Below are 25,385 nucleotides of genomic sequence, written 5' to 3'. Positions count from 1 at the left end.
CTTGTCAAAGCCATGTCATCTTTCTCTAAATTCTTGTTAACTGACAAGTTGTATACTTCAAGCATGGAGCTGAAACATAAACATGAATGAAAGTGGCAAATGTCACCTTGTTAAAGAGACATGTGATCATTTCTTTCCGGCAATATCTTTGGTCCTATCTTCTGTATTGTTCTTATGTCCCGCATCTTTGAGCCGGCTTGCTTGCAGTCAAGCTTCCTTTTTCCAACCGGACTTTGGACCTCTCTTTGGGCCACTGGATAAGCAAAATATCCAGGACAGATTGGAATAACACTTGTTCTCTTGGGATTTAGCAGAAGTATAAAGAGAAATTTGACAAGGAGAAGGGAAAGAAGCCGCATTATGACCTGAAGGAGAGCAAGATTTACAAGACCCTACAAGATGCTCATCACATCGCTAGTGAGGTACATCTGATTTATTATCCTTTCAGCATAGTTTTGATATAAAGTTGAATTACATGGGGGCTTGCTTTATGTCCTCCACTGGTTAGAATTTTCTGTATTGTTTATATCCTCCTTTACAGAAAATGATTTTTTTTCTTTTCTCCTTGCAGGTTAAATATAAGGCAGACCACCTGAAGAAATTTCACAAACCAGTGACAGATATGTCTGAATCCCTTTCAATGAATCATGCCCTGGGTACCAGCCAGCTTGCCAGTTCCGTAAGTCCCTTAGAGACGCCCACATCTATTTAACATTACTTCCTTCTACATTTCCGAGATAATCTGTGCTAACAACTTCTGTAACAGCTTTCCTCCTTGACTTCCTAGGAAATCACCTGGTAGTGATCTCTTCTCTCCTGCCTAATGATTCTACTACACGTAGATTAGTGACATTAATACCTTTAGTCTCTAGATAATTTTCTATTAGCTGTACAATTCTGGATGTTGTAAAACTTCTAACCAAATCTTAATGGATTTTTTTTTACATTTTTAACTTGTGGTTTTGACTAACAGAAATTCCATTTTCCCCTTGTTTTCACAAATTTCTTTTACTTTTACTACTCTTTGAAAATTTATTTGATAACTGAAATAAACCTTTTAAAAATTATTCTGCTTTTTCATGAGTTTCTCATCATATGGCTGTTTTGCTACAGAATGATGAATGCACTAACATGAGAAGATCTCAGTCACACCACCCGATCGACCCCTGTTTTATACTCTTTTTTTCTTTTAAAGGAAGGGCTTTTTGTTTCATTTTAAGTTAATACAAAATCTTGCCCCTTCCTAGACAATTCAGCATTAAAATATCTGCCTGGCTTAGGTTTTATTTTATTTTGCTTTCATTTCCTTTTTCTTTTTTTAAACAAAATTGTATTTCTGATTTCCGCCTTTTTATTGAAATGTTTGGATTAGCTGGAAATATAAGGCTGATCTGGTTAGGATTTTTTTTATTGAGGTGGTTCTGACACCTTTCCTTTAGTATCAATACAAGAAGCAGTATGAGAAGAGTAAGGGTCACTACCACGTGGTTCCAGATAACCTTGAACAGCTTCATCTAAAGGAGGCCTCAGAACTTCAGAGCCAAGTAAGTCAGATGATCAACATCTCTCATTTCTGGTATTTCTCACTATTTATTTTAAGGATTTATAAAAAAAATACTGGGTCATTACTTTCTCATGGAGTGACGTCACATCCCGACGTTTATTAGGCAGACTATGTTTACAGGGGGGTTTGCCGTTGCCTTCCCCAGTCATCTACAGTTTACTCCCTGCAAGCTGGGTACTCATTTTACTAACCTCAGAAGGATGGAAGGCTGAGTCAACCTTGAGCCGGCTACCTGAAACCAACTTCACTTGGGATCAAACTCAGGTTGTGAGCAGAGCTTTTGACTGCAGTACTGCAGCTTACCACTCTGCGCCAAAGGGCTCTTGGATTTATTTATATCCAACATTTATAGGCAAGAAAAATAAAAGGTATCCTGAAGAGAACAGTCTGGTATGGTTAGGTCTGGGGGCAAGGAAGGCTACTGAGGAAACAGCCAGCTACCAGGATGGGGTGTCTTATCTTAACAGTGGAAGAAGTCGATAATGATACAAATACCCACTATTTCAGCAACGGCAGAGGCTGGAGGGCTGGAGTGTCACTTTTATGTATTCAGAGTTGCCTAGGCTTTGGTGGGGAGTTGTGTATTGGTTTATTTATATCCAACCTTTTAGTTAAATTGGAGATGAGGAAATTTACTATAGATTAAAAACAATGCAAAAATTGTGTTTCCAGATGGAACTTAGATTTTGTTAGCCAAATTGTTCCCTGTGTTTGGCCTGTTACATGTGTAGCATCTTCTACATGTGTAGAGCTATACACGTATTGCAGGGCAAATACCTGGGACTATCCAGTCCATTGTATACATGGGTCCTGATCTAGCCTATTGCTGGTTAGAAAGTGAGAGAAAGTCACAGGAAACAGTTTATAATCTTTATTCCCCTACCAAGATACAGAAGTGAAATTTGAAAAACAAGGGAAAGCAAAATGAGGCAATATGGCAACACTAAGTTGTAAAGGTAGCCAAATAAACCTCATCTGCGATATACATGAGATGCCCATGTGGAAAGGGGAAAAAGAGAAAAAGTTAAATACTGTTCCTGTTTCTGCTCAGAAATTCATGTGCCAAAACACGTAGGCGAATAAAAAAAAACAAGTCCCAATTATTAAATATTTTTTTAAACTCAATCCCCAGATTTAGATGATATATACAAGCTCCTAATTTTAAGAGCAGAAATAATAAATTTAACTATAGATAATGTAACTCCCTTATCGCTACCAGCCAAGAGAAATAAAAGGTATCCTGAAGAGAACAGTCTGGTATGGTTAGGTCTGGGGGCAAGGAAGGCTACGGAGGAAACATAGCCAGCTACCAGGATGGGGTGTCTTATCTCAGCAGTGGAAGAAGTCTGATGATGGTACAAATTACCATGGTTTCAGCTGCAGCAGAGGCTGGGATGCCACTTTTATGTATTTAGAGTTGCCTAGGCTTTGGTGGGGAGTTGTATATTGGCCAAATTCTATGCAAAGTTAAGCTGCAGCAAGATTTTGGGTGTAGGGTGACAATTCTAAACCCTTATTGAATGATTCAAATTTTTGAGCGAGCAGGGGAAAATGTGTGTCCGGGGGAAGTGGAGGTCCAAATATGGTCATGTTAGGTGAAAGGATAGGGACAGCAGAACCACTTAGATGGATGAATCACTTGGGTGGTGGGCCAGCTGAGACTGGGCTGACAAAGGCTGGGTAGTGGATTGATTGCCTTCCTTGGGCTTGTAATTGAATTGCTGGAGAGGGTAGTATTATAAAGGGAACTCTGGGACCTCAGGTTATTGTCTGACAAACATGAGATTATTTATGGCCATGGGTGTGAGGCAGTTCTGGAAGCTTGGACAAAAGGACTTTGATTAATGTGCTCCTTGGAACATCTGAGAGCATCCAGGAGGATTCCTGTTGGTCTCAGGGGCCCTGTTTTGATATCAAATTGGATGGTAAAGGTAAAGAGAGTTTAATACGGTCCAAGACCAGCATAAAAACATACCTATCAAATTGGATGTTTTCTTTCTGTTTTAAAGTCAGAGGATCTTGGGGTACGCGTACATATACAATAGAATTAGGATGTGCAGACAATGAGAAATGTAATTCATTAACAACAGGTGATTAAAACTATCTGAAAATTAAACAGCCTTTTGAATAAATTACGCACTTTTCTTAGTGTACCCGTGCACTACAAATGAAAAAACAACAACAGAACTGCAGTTGTGTAGAAGTGCTTAGAATTTTCAGCTTAAAATTCAAAGCTGGTTCACAGAATTAATTGCTAGATTTTCTTGAAGTACATTTAAGCCTATTTAATGTCAGTTTACGTCTACAGTTACTTGCTGGTAAAGTATAACTGCCTATATCAGATAAAGTTCAGTAATTAGTTGCAACCAATTTCCTAATGAATTCAAAACAAAATTTGCCTCAAATCCAGTTCTCTTTTTTCTCTCCATGCATCTTTACTAGAGTTTCCAGCCTCCACGTGGTGGCTGGAGATCTCCCGATATTACAATTGATCTCCAGGCAACAGAGATGTTCCCCTGGAGATAATGGCCGCTTTGGCAATTGGACTCTATGGCATTGAAGTCCCTCCCCTCTCCAAGCCCCGCCCTCCTCAGGCTCCACCCCTACAATCTCCAAGTATTTCCCAATCTGGAGCTGGTAACCCTAGTACTTACACTGACATCTGCCAGGCCACACAACTGTGTAGTTTGTTATGGCTGGCTTTATGAACTGTGCAGAATGGTATCTCAGGAGTAAAAAGGAGACCTAGTTTTCCCACAGACTCCTTTCTGTTCTTCTATTTATAAACTGTGGTAGAACAGCGGGTAACACTTGAATCCCTCTCGACAGGTGAAATATAAGGAAAAATATGAAAAGGAAAGGGGGAAGCCCATGCTGGATTTTGAAACACCAACATACCTCACTGCCAAGGAATCTCAGCACATGCAGAGTGACGTAAGTTGCTTTATCATAGACGGCAGTCCGGCTTGATTTGGGGGAAATGCAAGCATAATTCTTATCAAAGTTGTATTTTAACAGTCAGATTTAAATGGTTCCTGATAGGGATCGATCTTCACTGAAATAACTTTACTGGGTTGGATCCAAAGATGTCACAGCAGTTCCTTCTGTTAGCAGAGGAGAGGAGAGCAGTTTTCACCGATACTCATATAAGAAGTCCTGGAGCAGACCAGTGGTCCATTGAGTCCAGCATACTGTTTCCCACAGCAGCCAACCAGTTGCCGTGGAGCAGTGGTTCCCAACCTTTTTTTGACCAGGGACCACTAGGACTTTTTTGTTCGGTGCAGGGACCCCAAGGTTCAAAATAAAAATTCCGGGAATTTGAAAATAAACTTTAATCATAACTGTTAGTTAAACATTAAACTTAGAATTATATTTGAATATATATATTTTATAATAGACAACTTTTAATTGAAAATATTAATTTATTATGGGTTTATAACTTTGTTTCACGGACCTTAATTTAGTTCTCGTGGACCCCTGGGGGTCCATGGACCCCTGGTTGGGAACCAGTGCTGTGGAGGGACAAAAAAAGAGGGTGTGGAAGCTGACGCCTTCCCCTCATGCTGCCTCCCAGCACTGGTATTCAGAAGTTTGCTGCCTGAGTACATGGAGGCTCCCTTCAGTAACCATGGCTAAAAGCCATGAATCTGTCCAATACTCTTTTAAAGATATCTATGGTCATGACCATCACTACCTCCTTTGGCAGTTAATTCCGCAGTATAATTACTTGATGAGTAAAGAAGTATTACCTTTTTTTTCTCCCCTGAATTTATTTCCCAACAATTTCATTGGGTGCCTCCAAATTCTAGTATTATGGGATGGGGTGAAAAAGCTCCCTCTAGCACTTTCTCCACCTCTCACATAATTTTATAAACCTCTGTCATGCCTCCCCCTAGCCACCTTTTTTCTAGACTGAAAAGTTCCAGACCCTCCAGCCTTTTCTTATAGGAAAGGTGCTGTCAAGGCTGACCTACCTTAGTGCGGTAATATAATCAAGTTTACTCAGATTTTGTTCAGAAGAGGTTTTGAGCAACACATGCATAAAGCACAGCAAGCTCTATTGAAGAAAACTGAGAAAAGATTTTAAGAGCAAAACATATAGTTTGGATGGCAGTTGAAGTACACAGAAAAACAACACAGCTGTCTGACGGCATAACTTAACTCTAAAGCGAAGATGTTGGCTTCACATAATTAGGAGCAAAGGTGTCCCAGAGCATGTAGCAGAAGTCCACAGGCAGCACAAGTGAGCAAGGGGAGAACAAGAAATGCAAAAATAAAAGTGTATCCTCTCATCACAGGCTGTTACTTTATAGAAAAAGCTGGCCATAACGTCCTGACCTTCCCCAACCAATCACTGGGCTGTCTCAGTGGAATACTCTGAACGGGAGCAAACTGCTCCCTCCCTTACCAGATTCATAGCTAAAATGTATGAGCTAATTAACAGGCTTGGGAGACAACCTTGGCTAGTAACCCTTGACCTGGGGTGTGTATGGGGCTGACACCTGTGAACAAGTCAGAGTGCAGTGAAAGGAAAGTTTTGTTGGCCCCTCTCTTGACAGGTGCTCCAACCACCTCATGATCTTGGTTGCCCTGTTTTGTACTTTTTTCAAGCTCTGCCTTCTGTGATACAATAACCAGAACGGCACAGAATATTCCAAATGAGGCTGCACCATAACTTTATACAAGGGCATTACAATATTGCCTGTTTTATTTTCAATCCCTTTCCTAATGATTCCTAGCACGGAGCCTGCTTTGTCCAACCCAGCCGTATAGTGGGTGGACAGTAGGGCTGTCAAAAAAAAAAAAAAAAATTCGGTACAGTTCGGATTTGGCCGAATTTGGCCCTTGTGGGTTCGGTACGTGCCGAAGTCCGAACTCCCCCACTTCGGATCCGTTCAATTCGGCGGGAATTCAAAGTTCGGAAAAAAAATTCGGCCGAATAAAGCCATTAAAAACACAATCGCGCCTTTCCGCGGCTCTGGGGGGCATTTTTGGGCTTAGAGGTCCCAAACTTTCAGCCGAGCTTCAAAGGGCGTATATTGAAAGACTCCCCAAGTTTTGTAAAGATTGGGTCGGGGGGGGCTGAGATATGGGCCCTGAAAGGGGTCCCCCCCACCCTTAATGTGTATCTCTCAGCAGAGCTTGCCGCCCAGGCACAAAGCTCCCAGCCCCGACAAACAGCTGATGAGAGCAAGGGCGGGGCAGGTGCTAAGAACTTTGCAAAGCAACACAACTGAAAAGCAACACCTTTGCAAACATGCAAAGGGCGGGGCAGGTGTGAAGAATTTTGCAAAACAATACAACTGCAAAGCAACACAAGCACGCAATGCAACACCTTTGCAACAGTGCAAAGCAACACCTGACACCTGGGAGTTTGCATACCATGGAAAGGGACAGAGGCAGCTAGCTATGCATAATGAGCAGGAGGGGGTGGAATTTCTCCTTTTGCATTGGACTTGGGACCAGGCAGATGCATTCTTTAAGTCACCATTTGAAAACCAGTTTTGAGCAAGCATCAAAATAACCTAACTGATCTTATGAATGAGGAAAAACCTGAAGAATAAAAATGAAGCCCCCCCTCAAACCAGGGAGAGAGAGACTGGAGGGGGAACACACACCCCAGGCAGAACCGGCAAAAGCCCCCTTTGGCTTCCCCCCCCCACCCACAGAAACTGCTCCCTCCCCCCCCACACACACAGACTCTGCTTTTCCCCCCCCCCACACACACACAGAAAAGAAAAATTATAGATTAAAGCCCCCAAAGGGGTCTTACTGTGGCTGTCTTCTGTTCCAGCAGGAGGGGCTGGGAGGCTGGGTAATCCAATATGATTCCATTTGTATCCAATATAAGATCCATATGTATGCATCTCTCGAGGGTGATCCATTCATCCCAATAGGGAAAAGGGGAAAGCCCATATCTCGGGGGGCCCTGACCCAATGTTTACAAAACTTGGGTGGTCTCTTAAAAAGCCTTGACTGAAGCTCCGCTGAAAGTTTGGGGTCGGCACACCCAAAAATGCGCCCCCTGCAGCCACGGAAAGAGAAAAGGGGGGAGCCGATATTTCAGCCCCCACTGAACCCATCTTTACAAAACTTGGGTGGTCTCTTAAGAGGGATTCTCTGAAGATAAAAGTTTGGGGGCTGCACTCCCAAAAAAGCGCCCCCTGCAGCCACGAAAATGGAAAAGGGGGAGAGGAAAAAGGGGTGGAGCCCATATCTCGGGACCCCCTGACCCAATGTTTACAAAACTTGGGTGGTCTCTTAAGAAAACTTGTCTGAATATCCCATGAAAGTTTGGGGTCTGTACCCCAAAAAATGCCCCCCCTGCAGCCACGGAAAGGAGCGAATGTGCACAAGCACCCCCTCACACACACATGAGGATTTCCCTCTCTCTATCTCTTTCCCCGGCCGGCCACACATCAGCTGATTCCTCCAGTACTCAATCCTGACTGATTGGCCAGAAGAAGACCCAGCTTGGCCACCGATTGGCCGGGGGAGGAGAATGCTGCTTACTGAAGGTTATGCTGCTTACTGACGGCCCCGAATTGGCCGAATTTATTCGCGAACTCGCGAACTCGCTGAATTCGGCCCCCCCGGTTGCCCGCCAGTTTTGAGTTCGGTTCCTCCCGAACTAAAAACCGCTGAATCAAGGGAAATTCGGCTGATTTTCAGTTCGGGCCAAACCGAATTGACAGCCCTAGTGGACAGTTTCATTGAACTTTTCACCACAACCCCAGGATCTCTTTCAATCTCAGTCTCAACCTGTTCAAAACCCATCAGCATATATTTAAAATTAGGATTTTATTTTTGTTCCAGCATGTATTTTGTTCCATCTTACACTTCCCCACAGTGAACTTCACTTGCCACATTGTTGGTAAGGCGGCCAAACTCCAAGTGGAGGTCTGCCATAATTACAGCTGATCCCCAGACTGAAGAGAAAAGTTTTCCTGAGGAAATGGCTGCCTTGGAGGGTGGAATCTATGCCATTAATACCCAGCTGAAGTCCATCCTTTCCTAAAACCCTGCTTCCCCAGGCTTACAAATCTCCAGGGATTTCCCAATTTGATGCTGGCAACCCCAGTTGTTGCCCACGAACCCAATTTAGAGAGATCCTTCTGTAGCACGTCACAGTCTGCCTAGGTTTTCACTCCTCCCGCTGCAGACCCCCTCTTTTCTCCCCTTGCTGTTCCTGGGGGCTCAGTGGGCTGCAGCAGGATTGGGGAGATGTAGAACTCCAGCAGCTTTGCTTTGGGTCCAACTGTTTGCTTATAGTGTTACAGTATGGTATATTTTACTAGGCATGCACTTCAAATTAAAAGTTGACAAATAGGAGATGGTTGGGAGTAGGGCTCTGTAGTCTGAACAATTAATTCACTTAGAATTTGTGGAATTAAGATAATTTGTGATTCATGAAAACACTTGCAATTTGTTGCTTTCCTCCAGCCTGCCTGAAGACTTCTTTGGTAGGTAAAAGTAGTAGGAAATAATTTCCACTAGATTCCTTCTCTATCAATCCTTGTTTGTTTCTAGTGTTACAGTATTTTCCCCCCATTGCCTTGTCATTCTAGTATTTCGCAGTTTATTTTATGGCCTGTTTGAAGTTTTGGTATTGTTCTGTCCCAAAGTGAAACTTATACAGGGTGAAATACACTTGTATAAGGTGTTCAGTCATAATGTTTGGGTGGCTCTATCGGTTGTTTCAGTTCCTCTTTTCATTATACAACTATGCAGAACAATGTTGGTGAACCTTTTGTGGCAAATACTATGCATGTCAAGTCCAAAGTACTGAGGCAATGCACTCTAATTAAACAGTACAGCTCCACAAACTTAACAGTACCATCCTTAGCAGGTTTTAACTCTGTTTGGAATGGCACTGTTAGTGTGGCTTTGCCCCTGGCCTAAGGTAGTAATGTAACTGTCACAATCATGCTCCTCTCCAAAAGTGCCACAACCCCCCCCCCAAAAAAAACTGCCCTTGCCTCTTGTGGCTCCTGTGCCCTTATTTACAATAATCCCATTGTTAGGGTTTCTGACCTCCAGGTACTAGCTGGCGATCTCCTGCTAATACAACTCCTGCTATCCAGCCGATAGAGATCAGTTCACCTGGAGAAAATGGCTGCTTTGCCAATTGGACTTTATGGCATTAAAGTCTCCAAACCCCGCCCTCCTCAGGCTCTGCCCTCAAAACCTCTTGCCGGTGGCAAAGAGGGACCTGGCAACCATAGTGCATGGATACAGTGGACATGGAGGCAACTGAGCCCTGGATTTCCTTTTGGCGACCAAGAGACCTCTCACTGTTCTCTTAAGAAAATGAAGAAAAGTTGTCATGTTTTTCACTGCTACATGTGTCCCCAGAACTATTAAATGGGGCTTTATTTGCCATTTCCCAACCCAGAAGGCACCCTGGAAGGGATGCGAAACCCAAATTGTTCCTTCCAAGTCATTGATAATTCAGTCAATATTTATTTAAACTAATTCCTTTATGTGGCATACCTATCTAAATCTGTGGGTAATAAATATTGCTTATTAAAGGCCCATCTGTATGACCAGGATGACCATTCTGTTTCTTCACACTCCGTCCCCCATCTCTGTTTTCATAGGTATGCTTGGGCACTGAAAAAGCATTTCCAGTGGCATATGGGAGGGCATAAAGGAAATATCTTTCTGTCTGTGGTGTGAATTCATACCCTGTGGCGTACTTCCTCTTCCTATAGTCACAGTCAAGGAACACTAAAACATAGCAATGACAAAAAATATTTCAGCTTATTGAAAAATGGACACATGTGGTGAAACATCCTGTTTGTCCAAAGGCTTACCCAGCCTTATTACTATCACATGGCTAAAATGGCCACCACATATAATATGGCAAAACCCTCACAAATGTCAGTGATACCAAGACTGCATATTTAACCAGCTAACACGTTCTAGCAGCACTGTACAATAATTAGAATCTGTTCTTCCTGGTGTATTTTTCATAGTTTCAAAATAAACGCTATTTTCCTTCTTTTTGTTTTCTTCCAACTCCTATTAGAAAGAATATAAAAAAGACTTTGAAGAGTCCATTAAAGGCAGAAACCTTGCTGGTCTGGAGATTACACCATCTTTATTGCATGTCAGATATGCCACCAAAATAGCAAGCGAGGTAGCAGCTACTCTGTTGTCTTTTGCTAATAGCAACCCAACTAGTTTTCACTAATTATCCTCACCAAGGCAGCCCCTTCACTAGTCTCCTCTTCAGGCTTAAACATTTACTTTAAGCATGATATCTGTTGTGTTTATGGCTTGTTCTAGTTTGTTGATGTAGAAAGTCACTAATTGTTCACTGTAATGACATTAATGTTGGTTTTCCTGTTGGTCAAGTCAATATTGATGTTCCATTGTATGTGTCCCTTTCTTAATCAAAGTATGCTGACCTGTCTCAGTTTGTTTCTTGATAACTGGTAGACCCTTGAACAGCATAACTCTGTTTGTTGCTTTAAAATAATCAGAAAATTACGTGCTGATTTTTTCTCCGTTTTGTTGTTGTTGTTGTTGTTGAAACTCTGTTCAATTTTTCTTCTTTCTACTCTTCCTCTATAGAAAGAATACAGGAGAGATTTGGAAGAAGGTGTCAAAGGTAAAGGCCTAACCATTTTGGAAGAGACACCAGATTTACTCAGAGCAAAAAATGCAACCCAAATCTTGAATGAGGTAAGGCACAGCACTGAGTGAAACCGCACTGGAGCCTATTATGGGTAAATGTCTAATGTATCTCACTTGGTAAATCCCCCCCCCCATTTTAACATTTCATCTGTTTTACAATTTTTAACCACAGAAAGAATATAGGAAAACTCTGGAAATGGAAATCAAAGGAAGAGGCATGACAGCTCTTGCACTAGGAACACCAGATTTTATGAGAGCCAAGAATGCCATGGATATTGCTAGCCAGGTCAGTGACGACAATGGGGCATCTATCTAGAAGCAAGAGAATCTGTATTTGTAAATGTGGTTATTATGCATACTTACCTATGACTTTTCCATAACAGATTAAATATAAGCACTCTGCAGAAATGGAAAAAGCCAACTATACCAGTGTTGTTGACACTCCAGAGATCATTCATGCCCATCAAGTGAAGAACCTTTCAAGTCAGGTAATGATTTATGCTTACTTATACTGAAAAATTCCCTCAGCCTGTCAGTGAGGCGATGCCTCGAAGGGCTGACTGCCCGACCCTTCCTGAAGAGGCCTTGCCAGAGGAGCTTCCTCGGCCTCAGACCACTCTGAGGAAGAGTTAGAGCTACTCTCTCCCTCAGAGTATGCCAGGGTTCCAGGCTTCTTCTCAGCCAGCCTGACCTGTGGCTCTCCTCCCTGGCCTCCATTCTCTCCTGGCTTTTGTAGGGACTGGGCTCCTAAGCTCCGCCCAGTCCCTGCCCTAGGTTCCGCCTCTAGCCCTGCCCCTCCCAAGGGCATAAAAGGGCTGCCGTGGGAACTTGCCTCAGTCCCAATCAGCCTGTGCCAGGAGATGGCCGTGCACCTCGGCCCCATGCACCTCCTTGGCCCTGTGCACCCCTAGCCTGCCTTGCTAACTGCTGTTGGCAGGCTTGCCGCCCTGCGGCATGGATCGATGGGCAACAGGCGGGTCCATTGACGGCTTCCCTTGTCTTCTCCTGTCTTCTGGGCCGGTTCGGTCAGCGTCCAGGTGCAGCCGTCCTTCCGGGTCCTGGCCTACAGGAGTCATGGGAGGCTCATTAGGCTGGCTGCGGCAGGGCTCTATTCCCTCCCGGGTGGCCTTCCCTGCCTCAGAGTTAAGGGGTTGGGGTTAGGAAGGCCTGAGAGGCCGGCCAAGAGGCCCATTGTGGGACCCAGTCATTGTAAAAGGCAGGTGTATTACTTTTTTTAATTTTTTTTAATTAAAAATAAACAATAAACAATCAAATTATTGTCGAAGGCTTTCACGGTCAGAGTTCATTGGTTCTTGTAGGTTATCCGGGCTGTGTAACTCCTCTGAAGATGCCTGCCACAGCTGCTGGCGAAACGTCAGGAAAGAAAATACCAAGACCGCGGTTACACAGCCCGGATAACCTACAAGAACCAATCAAATTATTATATTTTATAAGGAACTTACTTTTTAAAATTACATCTCAATTATTAACTTATTTGAATTACATTTCTTATGTTCTCAATATATTTTCATCTCTAATAGCATATTTATTCTTAAACATGTATTACCTAAATCTTCCTTTTTCTATTTTAATTTAATTCTGTTCTTAATTTTTAGCTATATAGTTTTAAAAAATCAATTTTTCCTGAAATTCTGAAATTGATCTGTTATGTATAAGATATGTTAGTTTTGCCATTGTTGCATATTCTGTTAGTTTATTCATCCATTCAGTCAAACCTGGGTATTTCTCTGCTTTCCACTTTGCTGCATATATCACTCTTGAAGGCAGGCCAATTATTGTAATGAGTTGTAGTAAAGCCAATCATTGTGCCAAGTGCCTTCCGCTCATTAACAGTTGTTTCTGTCTTTCACACAAAGTAGATGTCACCCAAAACATAGATATGGTTGTGTGGTCTGTCCCTCAGACAGGGAGCATTTGCATTCTAAAAATCCTCTTTTCTCTTGTTAATCCTTTGTTACCACGGCAGTAAACTTTTTTTTTTCACAACAGAAAAAATACAAGGAAGAAGCAGAGAGAACCAGGTCATATTATGTACCTGTCTTTGACACACCAGAAATGCAGAGAGTCCGGGAGAACCAAAAGAACTTTAGCATGGTAGGTATACAGCTTTATTTTTATACTGTAGCACAGCAAGCAAGGAATATCTGGAGATTAGTTTACTTTACATATGTAAGGCTGTGAAGTAATGTGTAAAAATGTAAACAGATTGACATAGGATTAGCTGATGTTGGTTCTGTTGTAGCCATAAGTCTTCCATGTTCTTCACTGGCAGAGAACAAGGATTAGAAACAGCCCAGTAACTCCTATCCAGGATTTTTTTTTTTTTTGAGATATGGCCAGATTACTCATTTTTTTGAAATTAAAAGGGTTTGTTGGAACAGAAATTTTAGTATTACTAACTATTGTATCTTTTCAAAAAATCAAATCGCATACAAGGAAGCCTGAATGCTTCAGCAATAACAATAAACTAAGCATATATGTTTTTTTAACAGCTTCAATATCAACAAGATATGCAGCATAGCAAAGGAAAAGTCACCGTGGTAAATGAAACACCAGAAATACTCCGAGTTAAAGAAAACCAGAAGAACTTCAGCGCGGTAACTTTAGTTTGCAGCATGTTTTTTTTCTCCAAATAGTTCTGTCATAACCATTTTTTGCCCTAATTTGGTTGTGATGTGACGTCACTCCATGGGTCAGTAATGACCTGGTGCTTGCACAGGGGACTATCTTTACCTTTATCTTTTTAATTTTGCAAAGACCTCTACTTAATAATCTTCTTTGATGCTAATGAAGCTCCTTGCGTACTCGTATCTAAGCCTCTTTGTAAGATATAGTCGAAGGCTCTCATGGTCAGAGTTCATTGGTTCTTGTAGGTTATCCGGGCTGTCTGACCGTGGTCTTGGTATTTTCATTCCTGACATTTCGCCAGCAGCTGTGGCAGGCATCTTCCGAGGAGTAACACTGAAGGACAGTGTTTCCACTGTCTTCACTTGGAGACACTGTCCTTCAGTGTTACTCCTTGGAAGATGCCTGCCACAGCTGCTGGCAAAACGTCAGGAAAGAAAATACCAAGACCACGGTCAGACAGCCCGGATAACCTACAAGAACCTCTTTGTAAGAATTTGTGGAATCAGAACCTTAGTCGTTTCCACTAATGTAATACTCATCAGGCGAAGCTATTGTTGTCTCTGATATACGTGGCAGCTTGAATGGTTTCACTCTGACTCCCTTCCTTTTCAGCATCTTTTCCATTACCCAGTAGATTAAGCTCAGCACATCTGACAAAAGTGTTAAAAAATGTCTGGCCTCGTTTTGTCTATGTGGCTTTGCAGGCTATGTGCTTGTAACATACCAGCTTGCTCTTATTTATTTAGCTGCTGCGTAAAGTATGTCCTTGTTTTGTTCCTGTTTTGAAGTCTCAAAGTGATGCTAAGTATTGTTGTTATTATGTGATGTCTTTACGGCTCATGATTGCCTGTGGCTGTCTGACCAAAACAGTGAAGAATCACATAAAACATTTCTGAATTTAAATTGGTGCCTTTACAATTTAACTCCTACAGATAGACTGGGTCGAATGTACCTGAACCAGGGCATTGGAGGCAACTCTTGCATAACACCTCAAAAAAGCCACTACTGAAGCCGGAAGATCCTTCAGAGTGGCATTCAATACTGTGCAAAATTGTCACTGCTCTCCTGTGGGCACTTCTGATATATCCCTGGGGCTTTTAAATCCCAGAAACAGAATTTGTCCAAAACAAAGTCATAATGTCTAATTTCTTTTGATGTAGTTTCTACTTCACTAGATTAGCAAGATTGGCTTTGTCTCCAAAAACACTGCTGAAATGGAGCGTGTAGTTCAGATTTTTATTTAATTTGGATAATGTACTTGGGAAGGAGCCCTGTAGCTCAGAGTGGTAAGCTGCAGTACTGCTGTCCAAGCTCTGCTCACGACCTGAGTTCGATCCCAACGGAAATTGGTTTCAAGTAACCGGCTCAAGGTTGACTCAGCCTTCCATCCTTCCGAGGTAGGTGAAATGAGTACCCAGCTTGCTGGGGGTAAAGGAAAGGTGACTGGGGAAGGCACTGGCAAACCACCCCGTACACAAAGTCTGCCCAGTAAACTTCAGGATGTGAGGTCACCCCATGGGTCAGGAATGACCCGGTGCTCGCACAGGGGACCTTTACCTTTTTACCTAATGTACTTGGGAGCAAGCTTCTCTGAAATTAGTGGGAGTTACTCCTGTGTCAATAGATCTACGACCAGGAAGCTAACCTGAGGTATTTCTTTCTTGAGTCTCCGCTGTTTTTTAGACCTTTTCTATCAAGTGACAGTGTTGTTTTCTTTGCTCAATTTTGTTGTCTTGGTTAAGATTTTATATAAAGAAGATATTGGAACAGGAACAGCTATGGAAAAGACGCCCGAGATGCAGCGAATAAAGCAAACCCAGGATGCCATAAGCACGGTACAAAACCCAACAGGTTTCTAACACTCTCACACCTGTGCTGTTCCAACTTATTAAACTTAACCAACTTTAAATGATCATAACAACAATTTTGGAATAACATAAGAAGTTCTCAGTTAACCTGAAACCAATCAACAGTTTTATCATCATTCACCAAGAGATAATCTGCTAACTAGTTCTTTCTTCTATTTTTATTGTCAAAAATAAACTATTCGCACTAGGAATACTCTATCTATTAACATTTTCTAATTATCAACTAATTTTAATAATGTTCTGCACTATATAAAATATCATTGACTTTATAATGATTTTCCAAATGTGTTCACAACAATAAGTGTAGTTACAATTACAATATTTTAACATTGACAGTAGTTTAAAATAATTGATTTCTCTCACACATTCTCTTCTTTTTTTCTATGTTCTCTCTTACTTTTCTTCCCACGATGTACGCGGTAGAATTGTTTTAGAAGAAAAACATGTTTTTGATTGTATTTTACAGTGTCTTGCTCTTTATTTACATGTTGTTAAAAAGCAATGTTTTACTGAATGTTGTATATGCACCTTCACCCATGTTGGATAGAACAGGATGAATCTCTCCAGCTATAAAGCTCTTTCCTGATGGATACAGGCCTATGAACAAAAAGCTTTACCAGTAAATACCTAATCTGATCTTATATATGGTGTAGCTCCAAGGTAAAAACAACAACCAAAAAAACCCTCACAGTTGTTTATTTGTGAATAAAGCTCCTTTGGGACAGGGGATCTGGTGCTAAGCTTGCTTTCTGCCAGGAAAACCGTTTCCCTGCCATGGTAAAATTGCTGGATTGATGTGCCCATCAGCTTAAATCTATTATGCTTAATTGTTGATTGGGGTTCAAATTTAAAGTTTTGAATTTCGGGGGGGGGGGGAAACATTGTCAATTTTCTGTAGAAGTCAGTGTTGAGGAGAACCCTTTCCACATGGGTGCGTGCAATGCTTTTAGCTCCCATGACTGCGCAAACCTCCGACAATACATGTGTTCTCTGTTCTCTCACGTGAGGTGGATATGTATGTCTCATGTTCATAAATGTAAGTCTTTTCTGTTTTATTTTTGTTTTTCTGATTGTGTACAACTTTGTAGATTAAGTACAAGGAAAACATTGGAAAAGGAACTCCTATTCCTGATCTTCCTGAAGTAAAACGTGTCAAGGAGACACAGAAGCACATCAGCTCGGTAGTGGCTGATATTTTCTATGCTCATTTGTGTGAGAACTATCCAGTAACAGCATGCTGTTCACCTTACTAAACAGTTTTTTATCCCCCTTGCTAACATGTGTTTCATCTGTAGGAGAATGTTCCTCAGGCTTTAACTTCCAGTAGTTTGGAATATTACTTTTTGTACAACTTGAGAGGAGAATAGACATGTTTAATGCTGGATGGACAGAGAAGGTGCAAAAGGTTTTTATTTCCTGACAGAGCCATCCAAATGGCACCACCTGTGGGGGTCAAATGTTGCTGCCCTGACATGGTTCTCTAAAAAACGACACCCATGGCAGACTGCTTCACTCTACTCAAAGATAGGGCTGCCTTGTGAATGGCATCAGCAATAGGCATGTAGGGGTGGCCTGTGGTTAGACAGTAGTGTGAGAGAGGTATTCTGCACATGTTGAGAAATGCTCTGGCCACATACAAACCAGTTAAGTGCACTTAATTTTATTTAAAACAATGGCTTGGATCCAAGCTAGTGTTTCTATGGGTGCTGTTCATAGAGTATGATTTTCCTACCTCCTACCTCCTGCAGAAGTCCAAAATGCCTCTCAAAACCTGTTCCAGGTGGGGTTCCCTGTTACCCCAGTTAGGCAGTCTCCGTTTCTAGATGGGGGAATTAGCATTTGGAGACTAAGCTTAGCGAGAGGTTTGGGGCACAGGATCTTTTTACCAGCTTTTACAATGATAAGCCTCCTTGGGAAACTTTAAAAAAGAAGCGTTGTTTATCATTTTAAGGGGGTTTATTAAAAATAATTGTAAACACATAAACTTATGGCAACAAAATCACACACCTGATACACACAAGAGCCTAAGAAAAAAAGGGAAGAGGGATTGGACACGAGGATATGAGGGTTGAGGGTGATATTTACCGATCCAGAAGAAATGTGACGTCCAAATGATAGCAGCCATGTGAAGGGACAGAGAAGGGGCCCCACAAGCAAGTTGGGGTGCTTACTGGAGCCCAGGACACAAACAGTATGAATGGCGAAAAGGCCAATACTTATAGAAAAAAATGAGTCCTGAGGCTGCATGAGGTAACTGTCAAAAACAATGGACTTTGCCAGGGACAAAAGGGTTAATTACTCCTCAGGAGGGTGAGATATTACAGTATGAAAAGGACATCAGGTAATGGCAACATGGAAGAATACCTTACCTGATTAAGTACCAGTAAGCACTTTAGTAAAGATTTTCAAATGTGTCAAGATGTTTGGGAGGCTTTCCCAGGAGGAGAGGGAGTGGACAGGAGATGTCTTGCCTAAATCTACTCTGCATGCTAGATGAGGCTGGAGGATGATTCAGACATGCTAATCGAGTTGGTCAGAGTTCTATGAATGGACTCTGATTGCTGATGGGATTACAGTGTTCTGTTATCAGTTCCAGGTGTCTGCTAGGAACACTTAATTAAGGATGCGAGGGAGGCTCATTTACTCCCTATTGTTTCCAGCTTTTCCACCTTGAGGCCAAAGGAATGCAGACAACCCATCTCTGCCTGACAGCTCCCAAAGTTTGCACAGGTCACCAAGGTGGAGTCCAGAGCCCTAGAATCTTTGGTTCACCTTGGCATTTCAGTTCCTGGCTACTCCTGGCAGCTGTGGTCCCATATGCCCTCATGGCATACCAGGCTGCTGGGACAGATAGGGGCCCAACACGCCTGTCACCCAAGAACATGGTTTTGGGGGTGGGGAATTTTGGGAAGAACATGTAGTGACAATTATCAAGGAGCTATCATGTGTTTATCAGTGATAATTACGTTCTCCTCTCTTGCCCTGTATAGCTTCCCCTTTCCTCTGACATCATTAGAATACTAATTATTTTTACAATTCACTTTTGCATAATGCAGTTGTATTTAGACACTCCCCTAATTAACTGTAGATATACTTCAGTATCTCTTATCTAACTCTTGATATACCTTTATGTGTTGGACTGATTGAATGCCTTATACACTCTTCCCTCTAACATTTTTTCCCCTTTTTGGGGAAGGGGAACCATTTTAAAAGGAGTGAAAAGCAGGATGAGTTTATATTTTTAACTGCGTGAACATTGGTGTTCTTTTATTTCTATTTTTTAAAGATTACATTTTCATGTGATAGAACAAAATTCAACTCCAAAAGCAATTTAGACTAACAACATTTTCCAGAAAATAAGCTTTTGTGATCAAAGCTCACTTCATTGCTTTGTCAGTTTTGTGTAATGTAGTTGGTTGTAGATTGGGTCCTGCAGTACAGCTCCAGTCAATGCTCATATGAATGATAATTGTGTGAATACTCAAGATGGAATCTAATCCATAATTCATTACCAACGTGGAAGAGCAAATATCAATAAGAAGCTTTCAGATGTTGGCTTTCCCAAAAATGGTAGCAACCAAACTGGGATGTTAAATAGAAGATACTTCAGAAGACAGGTGTCTGTATTCCTTGGGGCTTGGAGCTACAGTTCCTACTTTGCCTTGAAGATTCCTCACAAGAAGCATAATGATTATGTGGATAATAAAATTGATTATTTGTCACATACCACCTCCCCCCAAAAAAACCCTCACAATACTATTTCACTCAACCACCAAGCAATGACCAAACATTTACACACTGAAAAAGTACATTAAACAAAGTACTGTGTTGTACATAGGTTTTTATGAGTGTCTTTGAACCCTCTTCTCATCTTTTTGGGTGCTTTTATTCTGCAGGTTTTGTACAAAGAGAATGCAGGGCAAGGAACCCCGATACCTGTTACTCCAGAAATAGAGAGAGTCAAACGCAATCAAGAAAACATTAGCTTGGTATTTCTCAGTGAAATCAAAACTATCCTAACATTTCATCTTTTAAAAGTAACATTCTAACCACCATTCTCTACATCCTACTACATACTATTTTTGTGACTCCTTCCCCTTCCTGATCTCTTTAAACTTTTTGATTGAGAAAGTTAGTAGACATGAAAATAATAAAGAAACATTTAAAAAACACTACAATCTTCAATAAAATTAACACCGTTTTCCCTCCATACATTCGATTCTCTTAATTTTCTATCACATCTTTTTTCATTCATATTTTACATGAATAATATAATCATGCTCAACTTTCAGTAACTTTTCTGTACTAGAGCAAGCATGGAATTTAAATATGTGCTATTAATACCAAGTGTTAGTCACAAAACTGTAATGACTTCACCTATTTTGAGTGCCTTTTGTAGATAACGTATTTTACCTCACAGGTGACATACAAAGAAAATGTGGGGACAGGAACGGCAACTCCTGTTACCCCAGAAATGGAGAGAGTCAAGCGCAATCAGGAGAACATTAGCTTGGTATATCACAAAATATCTATAAATAAACCCTTTAACCACCACCCCATTTTCTAAATATTTTCCTTTAATCTTCCCACAGGAATTTGATTATAAATTCTTTACTATTTTAATCAAATCTCTAAAATGTTAGTCAGTAAGGTGGAAAATTAAAGCACTAATTTAGTATTAGTTCTGCAGTGATTTTAACTCTCTTGTGCTCATTATATTCCTTCCTTCTTCCTGCCACCCATGAAAGACAAATATTATTTGTTCTAAAACAAATGATATTCAGAGTGAATTCTCTGTATCTCTATAACAAGAAATGTTCTAATAGCCTTTGGAGTTCTTGTTTGGTGCAGTGCAAAGTTAAAATAAAACCCTAACATTTCTTTCAATGGAATCAAAATATTATTTATGTCCTTTTATTGTTGCTCTATGTATATGTGTGTACTTTTTATTGAAAGCATTCTGGAAGGCTTTCCATGCAGAACTGGGGTAATTTAATCATTCTAGACTGGAAAACAATTATCAGAAAATAAAAATGGATGGCGTTATGCCATGCTTCTGGGAATAAACAGTGTCACAAGTGGCAATGTATGAATCTCAGCTACCCGTTACAAAACTCTTCTTGCCACAACACAGGGTCATTTTTTCCAGATTACACTACATACCTGTTAAATCATTTGTGTAACAAATCCCAATTCCTATCACACAAGCTTCCAGATGTCAAACAGACCATCACTATTTCCCTAGCACCTTCCTGTAACATTTTTAATTAAAGAGGAAGTGGCTGAACAAAAGTAGGATGCATTTTTCCAGGAGCTATCTGTCTACTCATGACCAGTAAGAGTGTATGTACTCAAATGTGGTCAATCTTTAATGAAACTTGAGAAGGAACCCAGGGCCAAGATGATTTCAGGTAGGAGGTGAATCTACTGTATTGATCTCCAGCAAATGAACCTGTCGTGGGGGGGGGGGCACCATGGAGGTGACATGTGGCTTGTATGAGTGTCCCTGAATATAGATATACTACCAGGCTCAGGAAATGTGGCCAGCAACCTTGTCAGTTGCTGTAGAGTTAAATTATTATCTCCAATATAATAGGAGAACGGTATTAATATAGTTTCAGAGGGTAACCATGTTGGTCTGCAGTAGATCAGTTAAATTCAAGTCCACTAACACCTTAGAGACGAACTAGATTGTCAGGGTATATAAGCTTTCAAGAGTCAAAGATCCTTTCATTAGATACCTGCATATGACAAAGGGAGCTTTAACTCCCAAAAGCACATATTAATATAATAAGCATATAATATGCTTATTCCTTTCTTCTTTATGTCAATAACAGCCAATGTAAAGAAGCAACTGAGAGGGCAGATTATTAGGTATGTTAATATTGACTAGATATGAATATGGATAGGCCGGCAGGATTCCTAAAGTCAATACAACTGTGTATATTTCATGAATATATAAAAGTTGTAAGTTCAATCTTCTAATAAGTTTTCCTTTTCTCCTTTTTTTGTGTTTTGTAGTTCATAAGAAAAAGCAGCAAACTTTATTCTCTGAGCTTGTATTTTAAAGTGCACCATTAAATTATTCTTATTTTTGACCCTCCTTTATCACACAGGTGTTGTACAAAGATAATTTAGGGATTGGAATCCCGACACCTATTACTCCAGAGATGGAGAGAGTCAAACGCAATCAAGAAAACTTTAGCTCGGTACATTTGTAATAAAAAAGGACTTTTAAATTCATTTAAAATGCAATTAACCTTTACCAACTTTAACTCCTTCTCCATAACATGAAAACACTGATTTAAAACAAACAAACATGATTGTAGTAATTAGCTCATTCAATTAGTTACCTTTTCACCTCTATCCATGATTTTCTTTTATTTCTCTGTTGGTGATGAATTTGCTCCTAACCCATATTCTTCCAGTCAGGTGTGACTATACCATACTACACTATTTTTTTGCACTTTTCCCCATCCTTTTTGTTTACACTGATTTTGGAAAAATCTTAATTGCAGGCAGTGCCTTGTCTCCTTTTTCTCTCTTTTATTGTGATGCTTTAAATTTTATCCCATAGATATCCTTCTATTACCTTGTGAATATGGTCACAGCCATATACAGATGAATGCATAGGGAACGGGAGTGGGGTTACTTTGGCCACGCCGTTCCTGGCCTTCATCAGTCTGTGGTCCTTTTGCACATAGGTTTATAAACTGAGACAGCAGGGTTCAAAGGTTCCATCCATACAATATGAACCCTCAGTTTTGCAGGGTATACATTATGCTGTTAAACCAACACTGTACATAGATCACTGTGCAGACAGTAACTCAAATGAGTGGCAATCCAGGGCACAGCCTAGCCACTTCACCCCAAGTTTTCATCTGTAGGTTACCAAGACTAGAGGAATTGAAGAGAAGAATGCTCCAGTTCCTGTCACCTTAGAAACTGAGAGAGTTGTGCATATTAATGATCTAATAAAATTAAGTTATCTTATGAATCCGTTAAAATTAACTCTTGAATCCTTTTTAAAGGTTACCTTGCATGTAATTCACATAGAAAAATATCAAACCTCCCTTCCTCTTCATCTTCTCAATGACATTGTTTATATTTTTGCAGTTGAATGTTTTATTCCGTAATCTTGAATGTTTTGATCATTTTAGTCAGTATTCTAACTTTTTATTTTTATCTTAACTTTTTAAAGCATTAATTTTTATCCCCCCCCCCATTACAAATAACTTTTTGCTTCTGTGACACATTATGCAGATTATATGGTCTGAATCTCCAGTTGGGCTGAACTCAGCACATTTAAAAAATGAGCCTTTTCAATATTATTCAGAAAATTATTATTCAACAAATGTATTCCATGATAAAACACTGGAATTCTATCTATCATGTAAAATTATAACATAATAGTTGTTTCAGTGAGACGACACAATACATTCATTAAATAATACTAAGGAATATGATTACAGAACTGGAAATTGGTAGGCCCGTTGATATTAAGCTTGTAATATGCTATATTTCTGCCTTGGGAATTCTTTCATTGTGGTATCTTTCTCATTGGCTCTCTTTGCATTTTTTCCTTGCTTCCAGTGGAAACCTTATCCCCAAGTTCTTACAGAGTTCACCAACATAGCTTGTGGTAAGAAATGGCCAAAGACAATCCAGTGAAGACTCTCTAGAGTGCATTTTGCACAGTAACGTACCAAGTATGTGTCCAAAAAGTACTTAGAAGAAAATTTTGATCCAACTCTATAAAACTATTATGTAATTTGAAACATTTAAGTTTGTTCTCAGTACAGCATCCAGTATTGCTGTCCTGGTATGTCTGTGGGTTTCTTACTTGCTTGGTCATGATCAAACAATACTAGGCACTTGTAAGTTCAGTTGATTTCAGTGAGAGAGATTAAAGTATGTGCACAATATTCCTGTTGAAATCAGTGGGATTTAAAAGTTCTCGGCTGGATTATATCTATGATATATTATGGAGCCACCCTTGTGTGACATATATCAGTAGTGAAAAGGCAATAAACCACAGGAAAAATAATGTGAAAATATAACACAGACAATCCCTCACATAGCTGTGCTGAAACAATCAGACTGTAGACTCAGACCCAGAATTTCAAGACCATTTTTTAAAAAACAACTTAATTAACTCTTGATTTTTTCTTTTTCTTTATTTTATATTACCTTGTCATTATACAGGTTCTATACAAAGAAACCCTAGGGACAGGAATCCCAACTCCTGTCACTCCAGAGATTGAGAGAGCCAAACACAACCAAGAAATATTTAGCTCGGTACTTTATGGAAAGATAAAAGGATTTTTTAACTCTGTTTTGTTAGAGGTTCACTCCCCTCCTCCCCAGCTTAGCTCTGTATTGCCCGTACATTTTATGGAATCTCTTACCTTTTTATTGTTTTTTTTTTATTGAGATGGTGTCACATTTTGAGATTTTTTAACTTTTTGCTTCCTGCCTTACATTTGTGTCCCTCCTGAAATATAACTATCTATTTTGTTACCACCTCAACAGAATTTTGTTTTTCTTCTGTGCATATCAATGAAATAATTGTTATGTGCACTAGTCCTTGTTTTTTATGGGGAAAGGGTGCTTGTATGCATTATTTTAAACATCAGCACCGACACTTTTCAGAATAATTACAGCAAAATCACAACTAATTATAGCTTCTGTAGTGTTTAAACCCTTATTTCTGGTTTATATGGCTGCTCTTATGTCTCACAGGTACTGTACAAAGAAAATGTAGGGAAAGCCACTCCCACACCTGTCACTCCTGAGATGGAGAGAGTCAAACGCAATCAAGAAAACATTAGCTCGGTATTCAAAAAAAGGGGGGGAAATCCCTCTTAAGACTTGAATGGTTTAAAATAACATGAGAAGTGTTAATGATGCACTCTGTCTAACCAAATTCACCTCTTTTTAAGACCCCTACCCTCTGAATATTAAACTCTCTATACAACCATTAATGTAATGCATTTGGCTAGGACTTTACTTACTCCTTCCTTAGCTGTCAGCGAACACAATGTTTGGTCTATGGTTTCTATTTTTCAACTTCCACTTGTTTCTTATTTTATTTGGGTGTTGATTGAAGGCCTGATGACCCAGCCTTGCTGAAAGCTGGTGTGACCCAAATATTAACATGATAAGCTGTAACATTGTATTTGCATTTATTACTGTTTTATGATTTCTGGATACCCTTTTGTATCCTATAGGTTTTGTACAAAGAGGAGTTGGGGAAAGGTACCCCTACACCCATCACTCCTGAGATGGAGAGAGTCAGACGCAATCAAGAACATATTAGCTCGGTATTCAAAAGGGAAAAAAATCTTTAGAACTGAAGTGTTAAATAACAGTATATAAAATAACATTAAACATGTTACTGGTTCATTGTCTCTAACCAAATTGTTATCAATTCACCTGTTATGAGACCCCCTACTTTCTTAATATTAAAACCTCTCTACATTTTAACACATTAGTATTAGAACTTGACTTGCTACTTTTGCATTTCTCAGCAAACTTAGCATTTGGTCTTTATTTTCTACATTTTCAGCTTTCTCATGGTTCTAGATTATTTTATTTGAGTATTCCTCGAAGTCTTCATGACACTGTTACCAACAACCCAGCAGCTTTTTTGGAAACTGGTG

At 40.3% G+C, this 25,385-nt stretch overlaps 1 protein-coding gene across 1 annotated transcript in view; it reads left to right on the top strand.

Moving 5' to 3' along the window:
* NEB (nebulin) overlaps positions 1–25,385 on the top strand; it is a 211,255-nt gene that overhangs the window by 173,589 nt on the left and 12,281 nt on the right. Inside the window, exons 130-146 of the mRNA XM_056861655.1 lie at positions 312–422; positions 572–679; positions 1,440–1,544; positions 4,394–4,498; positions 10,596–10,706; positions 11,144–11,254; positions 11,379–11,492; positions 11,590–11,694; positions 13,217–13,321; positions 13,720–13,824; positions 15,598–15,690; positions 16,812–16,904; positions 19,620–19,712; positions 21,840–21,932; positions 23,929–24,021; positions 24,466–24,558; positions 24,954–25,046. Of these exons, the coding sequence (XP_056717633.1) occupies positions 312–422; positions 572–679; positions 1,440–1,544; positions 4,394–4,498; positions 10,596–10,706; positions 11,144–11,254; positions 11,379–11,492; positions 11,590–11,694; positions 13,217–13,321; positions 13,720–13,824; positions 15,598–15,690; positions 16,812–16,904; positions 19,620–19,712; positions 21,840–21,932; positions 23,929–24,021; positions 24,466–24,558; positions 24,954–25,046 (1,731 nt within the window). The remainder of the gene's footprint in view (positions 1–311; positions 423–571; positions 680–1,439; positions 1,545–4,393; positions 4,499–10,595; positions 10,707–11,143; positions 11,255–11,378; positions 11,493–11,589; positions 11,695–13,216; positions 13,322–13,719; positions 13,825–15,597; positions 15,691–16,811; positions 16,905–19,619; positions 19,713–21,839; positions 21,933–23,928; positions 24,022–24,465; positions 24,559–24,953; positions 25,047–25,385) is intronic.

The sequence above is a fragment of the Euleptes europaea genome, chromosome 15, assembly GCF_029931775.1.
Source record: "Euleptes europaea isolate rEulEur1 chromosome 15, rEulEur1.hap1, whole genome shotgun sequence".
NCBI classification, from domain to species: Eukaryota; Metazoa; Chordata; class Lepidosauria; order Squamata; family Sphaerodactylidae; genus Euleptes; species Euleptes europaea.
Note: the sequence above shows the minus strand (reverse complement) of the source record. Positions and strands in the feature narration are given on the sequence as shown.